The following is a 9,271-nucleotide window of genomic DNA, read 5'->3' on the forward strand; positions in this document are numbered from 1 at the left end:
CCAGGTGTGCCCAGGTGTGCCCAGGTGTATCCCAGGTGTGCCCAGGTGTGTTTACCTGCTCAGCCACCTCCCTGACGGACTGCACGCTGGTGCCGTACAGGTGGCTGTTGTACTGCCCCGCCCAGGTGTATCCCAGGTGTATCCCAGGTGTATCCCAGCAGTACCCAGGTGTGCCCAGGTGTGCTCTCACCTGCTCAGCCACCTCGCGCACCGATTGGACGCTGGTGCCGTACAGGTGGCTGTTGTACTGCCCCACCCAGGTGTGCCCAGGTGTGCCCAGGTGTGCCCAGGTGTATCCCAGCAGTACCCAGGTGTATCTCAGGTGTGCCCTCACCTGCTCAGCCACCTCGCGCACGGACTGCACGCTGGTGCCGTACAGGTGGCTGTTGTACTGCCCCCAGGTGTGCCCAGGTGTGCCCAGGTGTATCCCAGGTGTGCCCAGGTGTGTTTACCTGCTCAGCCACCTCTCTGACGGACTGCACGCTGGTGCCGTACAGGTGGCTGTTGTACTGCCCCGCCTCGATGAACTTGTGGCCCTGGATGTCCTTCTCCATGCGCTCCCGCGAGGCCACGAAGTGATAATCGCGGCCATCGACCTCGTACTCGCGCTTGGGCTGCGTCGTGTCTGCAGGTGACTCAGGTGAGACACACCTGAGACAGGTGAGACACACCTGGGACAGGTAACGGGTGTGAAATGGGGGATAAATGTGGGATAAAAGGGGCCCAGGTGTGCCCAGGTGTATCCCAGCAGTACCCAGGTGTATCTCAGGTGTGCCCTCACCTGCTCAGCCACCTCGCGCACGGACTGCACGCTGGTGCCGTACAGGTGGCTGTTGTACTGCCCCGCCCAGGTGTCCCCAGGTGTGCCCAGGTGTATCCCAGGTGTATCCCAGGTGTATCCAGGTGTGCTCTCACCTGCTCAGCCACCTCTCTGACGGACTGCACGCTGGTGCCGTACAGGTGGCTGTTGTACTGCCCCGCCTCGATGAACTTGTGGCCCTGGATGTCCTTCTCCATGCGCTCCCGCGAGGCCACGAAGTGATAATCGCGGCCATCGACCTCGTACTCGCGCTTGGGCCGCGTCGTGTCTGCAGGTGAGACAGGTGACACAGGTGAGACACACCTGGGACACACCTGGGACAGGTGAGACACACCTGAGACAGGTAACGGGTGTTAAATGTGGGATAAAAGGGGCCCAGGTGTGATAATCGCGGCCGTCCACCTCGTACTCGCGCTTGGGCCGCGTCGTGTCTGCAGGTGATGGGACAGGTAACGGGTGTGAAATGGGGGATAAATGTGGGATAAAAGGGGCCCAGGTGTGCCCAGGTGTGTTCCTGATGCCTCCAGGTGTGCCCAGGTGTATCTCAGGTGCCCCCCGTTGTATCTCAGGTGTGCCAGGCACGTTCCTGATGCCCCAGGTGTGCCAGGTGTGCCCAGGTGTGCCCAGATGTATCTCAGGTGACTCACGGGGCACGCAGGACCCAAATTTCTTGGGGAACTCGGACAGGAAGTCACTGTGTGTGCCCTCAGGTGCCCCCAGGTGTGCCCAGGTGTGTTCCTGATGCCCCCAGGTGTGCCCACGTGTGCCCAGGTGTGTATCTCAGGTGTGCCCAGGTGTGCCAGGTGACTCACGGGGCACGCAGGACCCAAATTTCTTGGGGAACTCGGACAGGAAGTCACTGTGTGTGCCCTCAGGTGCCCCCAGGTGTGCCCAGGTGTGTTCCTGATGCCCCCAGGTGTGCCCAGGTGACTCACGGGGCACGCAGGACCCAAATTTCTTGGGGAACTCGGACAGGAAGTCACTGTGTGTGCCCTCAGGTGCCCCCAGGTGTGCCCAGGTGTGTTCCTGATGCCCCCAGGTGTGCCCACGTGTGCCCAGGTGTGTATCTCAGGTGTGCCCAGGTGTGCCAGGTGACTCACGGGGCACGCAGGACCCAAATTTCTTGGGGAACTCGGACAGGAAGTCACTGTGTGTGCCCTCAGGTGCCCCCAGGTGTGCCCAGGTGTGTTCCTGATGCCCCCAGGTGTGCCAATTTGGGGGGGTTTTTGGGGAATTTTTGGGCGATTTTTTGGGGGGATTTTGGGGGGGATTTGTGGAAATTTTGGGGGGATTTTTTGGGGCAGTTTGTGGAAATTTGGGGGATTTTTGGGAGGCAATTTTTAGAGGAATTTTCAGGAAATTTTTGGGATTTTGGGTGGAATTTTGGGGATTTTTGGGGCAATTTTGGGCCCCACCTTGAGTCCCCGGCCCCCGATCTTTGGCCTTGAGCCGCGTCCACTCCCGGCGCTCCACCCTGCAACCAGTAAGGACCAGTTTGGACCAGTGAGGACCAGTCTGGACCAGTCTGGACCAGCTTGGACCAGTGAGGACCAGTCAGGACCAGTTTGGACCAGTCTGGACCAGTCTGGACCAGTAAGGACCAGTAAGGACCAGTGAGGACCAGTCTGGACCAGTAAGGACCAGTGAGGACCAGTTTGGACCAGTTTGGACCAGTCAGGACTAGTCAGGACCAGTAAGGACCAGTCTGGACCAGCTTGGGTGGCTCCCAGTCAGTGTGGACCAGTCTGGACCAGTTTGGACCAGTTTGGGCCAGTCCCCTCCCAGTAGCCACCAGTAAGGCTCCGGTGACTCCCAGTACAAACCAGTACAAACCAGTGCCACTGAACCCTGTTGGAACACCCCAGTATTGGCTCCCAGTACAAACCAGTACAAACCAGTACCAGTAAGGACCAGTCTGGACCAGCTTGGACCAGTAAGGACCAGTGAGGACCAGTTTGGACCAGTTTGGACCAGTCAGGACTAGTCAGGACCAGTAAGGACCAGTCTGGACCAGTCTGGACCAGTGAGGACCAGTAAGGACCAGTTTGGACCAGTCCCCTCCCAGTAGCCACCAGTAAGGTTCCAGTTCCTTCCTAGTGGGTCCCAGTTAATCCCAGTTACACCAGTAAGGCTCCGGTGACTCCCAGTACAAACCAGTACAAACCAGTGCCACTGAACCCTGTTGGAACACCCCAGTATTGGCTCCCAGTACAAACCAGTACAAACCAGTGGCTCCCAGTCCCTCCCAGTGCCAATGGAGCCCATTGGAACCACTCCAAATCCACTCCCAGTACAAACCAGTAAGGTGGCATTGTCACCTTTGTCACCTCCCTGGGGTCACCCTCAGTGTCCCCCAGGACATCCCAGTATGAACCAGTTCATCCCAGTTCATCCCAGTACATCCCAGTACATCCCAGAACTCCCGGTGTCCTTTAATGTCCCCATTCCCTCCCCACGTCCTTGGCCTTGTCGTAGTCAAACAGGGCCCTGGTGGCATTGTCACCTTTGACACCTTTTTCACCTTTGTCACCTCCCCAGGGCCACCTGGGTCACTCTCAGTGTCCCCCAGTTCATCCCAGTCCATCCCAGTTCATCCCAGTACAGCCCAGAGCTCACAGTGTCCCCATTCCCTCTCAGTGTCCCCATTCCCTCCCCACGTCCTTGGCCTTGCCGTGGTCAAACAGGGCCCTGGTGGCATTGTCACCTTTGTCACCTTTGTCACCTCCCCGGGGTCACCCTCAGTGTCCCCCAGCCCATCCCAGTATGAACCAGTTCATCCCAGTATGAACCAGTACAGCCCAATGCTCGCAGTTCTCTCTCAGTGTCCCTGTTCCCTCCCCACGTCCTTGGCCTTGCCATGGTCAAACAGGGCCCTGGTGGCATTGTCACCTTTGTCACCTCCCCGGGGTCACCCTCAGTGTCCCCCAGTCCATCCCAGTTCATCCCAGTATGAATCAGTACAGCCCAGAGCTCTCAGTGTCCTTTAATGTCCCCGTTCCCTCCCCACGTCCTTGGCCTTGTCACACCCTGGGTGCTATTGTCACCTGTGTCACCTGTGTCACCTGTGTCACCTTTGTCACCTCCCCTGGGTCACCCTCAGTGCCCCCCAGTTCATCCCAGTTCATCCCAGTTCATCCCAGTGTCCCTCAACGTCCCCAAAATCCCAGAATTGTCCCAAAATTTCCAAACTCCCCCAAATGTCCCCAAGTGTCCCCAAATCCCCCAGATGTCCCCAAATGTCCCCGAGATCCCAAACCTGAAAAACACCTCCAAAAATGGCCAAAAAAATAATTAAAAAATCACAAAAAAAATCACCAAAAATTCACAAAAATTCGCAAAAATTCACAAAAAATCCAAAAAAATCCCCAAAAAATCCCAAAAATGTCCAAAAACACCAAATCCCCCAAATCCCCCGGCTGTCCCCAAGATCCCAAATCTGAAAAATCCCCCAAAAATCCCTCCAAAAATCACCAAAAATCCACCAAAAAATCACAAAAATTCACCAAAAAAATTCACAAAAATTCACAAAAAATCCCAAAAAAACCCCAAAAAACCCGAACTCCCCCAAATCCCTCAGGCGTCCCGATGTCCCCAGGTGTCCCCAAGTGTCCCCAATGTCCCCACCGGACGTAGAAGCCGCGTTTGGGGTCGCTGCGCAGGGAGGCGCTGCCGGAGCCCAGAGATCCCAAATATCCCAAAAAACCCCAAAAACCCCGAACTCCCCCAAATCCCTCAGGCGTCCCGATGTCCCCAGGTGTCCCCAAGTGTCCCCAATGTCCCCACCGGACGTAGAAGCCGCGTTTGGGGTCGCTGCGCAGGGAGGCGCTGCCGGAGCCCAGAGATCCCAAATATCCCAAAAAACCCCAAAAATCAAAAAAAATCCCAAAAATGTCCAAAAACCCCAAAAGCCCCAAATCCCCCAGATGTCCCCGATGTCCCCAAGATCCCAAATCTGAAAAATCCCTCCAAAAATCCCTCAAAAAATCATCAAAAATCCACAAAAAAATCACAAAAATTCACAAAAAATTCTCAAAAATTCACAAAAAATCCCAAAAAACCCCCAAAACCCCAAACTCCCCCAAATCCCCCGGATGTCTCCGATGTCCCCAAGTGTCCCCAAGATCCCAAATCTGAAAAATCCCTGAAAAAATCCCTCCAAAAATCACCAAAAATTCACCAAAAAAATCGCAAAAATTCGCAAAAATTCACAAAAATTCACAAAAAATCCCAAAAAAACCCCAAAAACCCCAAACTCCCCCAAATCCCTCAGGTGTCCCCGATGTCCCCAGGTGTCCCCAGGTGTCCCCGATGTCCCCACCGGACGTAGAAGCCCCGTTTGGGGTCGCTGCGCAGGGAGGCGCTGCCGGAGCCGAGGCTGCTGCTCAGGAGCTGCTCCCGCAGGTCGTGGATCTTGGCCTCGAAGCGCCCGTACTCTGAGGGGGGATTTGGGGTGAATTCCCAGGATTTTGGGAAAATCACAAATTTTGGGATCGTTGGGGTATCCAGGACATTGAGGGGACTTGGGAAAATTGGGAATTTTGGGGATTTTTTGGGTGTTTTTGGGGATTTTTGGGGATATTTGGGGGATCTTGGCCCCAAAGCGCCCGTACTCTGAGGGGGGATTTGGGGTGAATTCCCAGGATTTTGGGAAAATCACAAATTTTGGGATCGTTGGGGTATCCAGGACATTGAGGGGACTTGGGAAAATTGGGAATTTTGGGGATTTTTTGGGTGTTTTTGGGGATTTTTGGGGATATTTGGGGGATCTTGGCCTCGAAGCGCCCGTGCTCTGAGGGGGGATTTGGGGTGAATTCCCGGGATTTTGGGAGAATCGGGAATTACGGAATATTTGGGATAAAGGAGGGGATTTTGGGGACCCTTGGGGACATTTGGGGACAGCGCTGTCACCTTCGGGCCGGTACTGGGCCACGATGGTCACTGGGGACACCCTGGGGACACCCTGGGGACACCTGGGGACATTGGGGACCCTTGGGACACCCTTGGGGACATTCCCAGGGGTTTGGTGACCCTTAGGGACATTTGGGGACACTTGGGGACAGCGGTGTCACCTTCGGGCCGGTACTGGGCCACAATGGTCACTGGGGACACCCTGGGGACACCTGGGGACATTGGGGACCCTTGGGACACCCTTGGGGACATTCCCAGGGGTTTGGTGACCCTTAGGGACATTTGGGGACACTTGGGGACAGCGGTGTCACCTTCGGGCCGGTACTGGGCCACGATGGTCACTGGGGACACCCTGGGGACACCCCTGGGGACACTCCCAGGGGGCTGGTGGCCCTTGGGGACCCTTGGGGACCCTTGGGGACACTTGGGGACACAGGGGACAGCGGTGTCACCTTCGGGCCGGTACTGGGCCACGATGGTCACTGGGGACACCCTGGGGACACCCTGGGGACACTCCCAGGGGGTTGAAAAATGGGAAAAATTGGGAAAAATGGGGGGAAAACCGGGGGAAAAGGAGATTTGGGGAGATTTGGGGACATTTAGGGACACCTGAGATAGGTGGGGAAATGTGGTGGCACTTGGGGACAACGATGGTACGGGGGAAACAGGGAAAAATGGGGAAAAATGGGAAAAAATTGGGGAAAATGGGGGAAAAATGGGAAAAATTGGGAAAAATGGGGGGAAAACCGGGGGAAAAGGAGATTTGGGGAGATTTGGGGACATTTAGGGACACCTGGGACAGGTGGGGGCACGCGGTGGCACTTGGGGACAACGTGGATACGGGGGAAATGGGGGAAAAATGGGAAAAAATGGGAAAAATGGGAAAAAAATGGGAAAAATGGCAACATTGGGGGGAAATGGGAGAAAAATTGGGGGGAAAAGGACATTAGAGGACATTTAGGGACACCTGGGACAGGTGGGGACACGCGGTGGCACTTGGGGACAACGTGGATACGGGGGAAATGGGGGAAAAATGGGAAAAAAATGGGAAAAATGGCAACATTGGGGGAAAATGGGAGAAAAATTGGGGGGAAAAGGACATTTGGGGACATTTAGGGACACCTGGGACATGTGGGACATGCAGTGGCACTTGGGGACAACGATGGTATGGGGAAAATGGGCAAAAATGGGGAAATCTGGGGACACCAGAGATGATCTGGGACCCCTTCCAACTGTGAGGATGATGATGGTGGCAACCAAAAAAACCCCCAAAAAACGCCCAAAAAACGCCCAAACCGTCCCGCGGCGCCTGCCCCGCCAGTGTCCCCGGGTGTCCCCAAGTGCCACCAAGGGGTTGTGACACCCTGGGGACAATCTGGGCACTTTGAGAGCGCCTTCTCATGGTGAGGATGATGATGGTAGCAGCCAAAAATCCCCAAAAAGTCCCAAAAAAATCCAAAAACCCCCAAAAAACCCAAAAAACACCCAAACCGCCCCGCTCCACCACCCCCGCCGGTGTCCCCAAGGGTGTCACCAAGGGGTTGTGACACCCAGGGGACAATCTGAGCACCTTGAGGACACAAATGGGGAAAAATGAGGGGAAAATTTGGGGAAAATGGGGGAAAAAAGGAGATTTGGGGACATTTAGGGACACCTGAGATAGGTGGGGAAATGTGGTGGCACTTGGGGACAACGATGGTACGGGGGAAACAGGGAAAAATGGGGAAAAATGGGAAAAAATTGGGGAAAAATGGGGGAAAAATGGGGGAAATTGGGGAAAAATGGGAAAAAATGGGGGGAAAAGGAGATTTGGGGACATTTAGGGACACCTGGGACAGCTGGGGACACGCCGCGGTGGCACTTGGGGACAACGTGGATACGGGGGAAATGGGGGAAAAATGGGAAAAAATGGGAAAAATGGGAAAAAAATGGGAAAAATGGCAACATTGGGGGAAAATGGGAGAAAAATTGGGGGGAAAAGGACATTTGGGGACATTTAGGGACACCTGGGACAGGTGGGGACACGCGGTGGCACTTGGGGACAACGTGGATACGGGGGAAATGGGGGAAAAATGGGAAAAAATGGGAAAAATGGGAAAAAAATGGGAAAAATGGCAACATTGGGGGAAAATGGGAGAAAAATTGGGGGGAAAAGGACATTTGGGGACATTTAGGGACACCTGGGACATGTGGGACATGCAGTGGCACTTGGGGACAACGATGGTATGGGGAAAATGGGCAAAAATGGGGAAATCTGGGGACACCAGAGATGATCTGGGACCCCTTCCAACTGTGAGGATGATGATGGTGGCAACCAAAAAAACCCCCAAAAAACGCCCAAAAAACGCCCAAACCGTCCCGCGGCGCCTGCCCCGCCAGTGTCCCCGGGTGTCCCCAAGTGCCACCAAGGGGTTGTGACACCCTGGGGACAATCTGGGCACTTTGAGAGCGCCTTCTCATGGTGAGGATGATGATGGTAGCAGCCAAAAATCCCCAAAAAGTCCCAAAAAAATCCAAAAACCCCCAAAAAACCCAAAAAACACCCAAACCGCCCCGCTCCACCACCCCCGCCGGTGTCCCCAAGGGTGTCACCAAGGGGTTGTGACACCCAGGGGACAATCTGAGCACCTTGAGGACACCTGGGGACCCCTTCTCATGGTGAGGATGATGATGGCAGCGACCAAAAAACCCCCCAAAACCCCAAAAACCCCAAAAAACCAAAAAAACCCAAAAAAACAAAAAAACCCCAAAAAACCGCCCAAACCGCCTGGCTCCACTTTCCTCTCCAGGTGTCCCCAAGGGTGTCACCAGGGGGTTGTGACACCCTGGGGACAATCTGGGCACTTTGAGAGCACCTGCTCATGGTGAGGATGATGATGATGATGGCAAAAAACCCCAAAAGCCACAAAAAAAACCCCAAAAACACCCAAACCACCTCCCCCACTGGTGTCCCCAAGTGCCACCAAGGGGTTGTGACACCCTGGGGACAATCTGGGCACTTTGAGAGCACCTGCTCATGGTGAGGATGATGATGATGATGGCAAAAAACCCCAAAAGCCACAAAAAAAACCCCAAAAACCGCCCAAACCGCCCCGCTCCGCCTCCCCGGCCGCTGTCCCCGGGTGTCCCCGGGCGTGTCCCCGCTGTCCCCAGGGCCACCCACCGAGAGGATCTGGTCGCCCTTGCGCAGCTCCCCGCTGAGGTCGGCCGGGCCGCCCGCCAGGATGAAGGAGATGAAGATCCCCTCGCCGTCCTCGCCGCCCACGATGTTGAAGCCCAGCCCGGTGGAGCCGCGCGGGATCACGATGCGCCGCGGCTCCCTGGGGACATTTGGGGACATCAGGGGACACCGGGGGACACGGGGGGATGGCAGGGGAATCCGGGACATTTGTGACAGCGGGGACATTTGGGGACACTGGGGACACCAAGGACAGGACACCAAGGGGGGGCAGCTCCAAGTCCAGGGGGGAGGAGAGGTTGGGGACATTGGGGACAGTTGGGGACATCAGGGGACATTTGGGACAGCAGGGGACATTGGGGTTG

At 55.6% G+C, this 9,271-nt stretch overlaps 1 protein-coding gene across 1 annotated transcript in view; it reads right to left on the minus strand.

Annotated features, from left to right (window-relative positions):
- The window catches only part of LOC120510207 (disks large homolog 4-like), a 12,818-nt gene extending 3,749 nt beyond the window's left edge, over positions 1–9,069 (minus strand). Inside the window, exons 1-7 of the mRNA XM_039725771.1 lie at positions 8,885–9,069; positions 6,181–6,210; positions 5,139–5,253; positions 3,277–3,307; positions 2,236–2,405; positions 1,921–1,967; positions 916–1,088 (exon numbers count right to left, since the gene is read on the minus strand). Of these exons, the coding sequence (XP_039581705.1) occupies positions 916–1,088; positions 1,921–1,967; positions 2,236–2,405; positions 3,277–3,307; positions 5,139–5,253; positions 6,181–6,210; positions 8,885–9,068 (750 nt within the window). The 5' untranslated portion in view covers position 9,069. The remainder of the gene's footprint in view (positions 1–915; positions 1,089–1,920; positions 1,968–2,235; positions 2,406–3,276; positions 3,308–5,138; positions 5,254–6,180; positions 6,211–8,884) is intronic.
- Positions 9,070–9,271: the final 202 nt, after the last annotated feature.

The sequence above is a fragment of the Passer montanus genome, unplaced genomic scaffold (assembly GCF_014805655.1).
Source record: "Passer montanus isolate IOZ18808 unplaced genomic scaffold, ASM1480565v1 scaffold567, whole genome shotgun sequence".
NCBI lineage: Eukaryota > Metazoa > Chordata > Aves > Passeriformes > Passeridae > Passer > Passer montanus.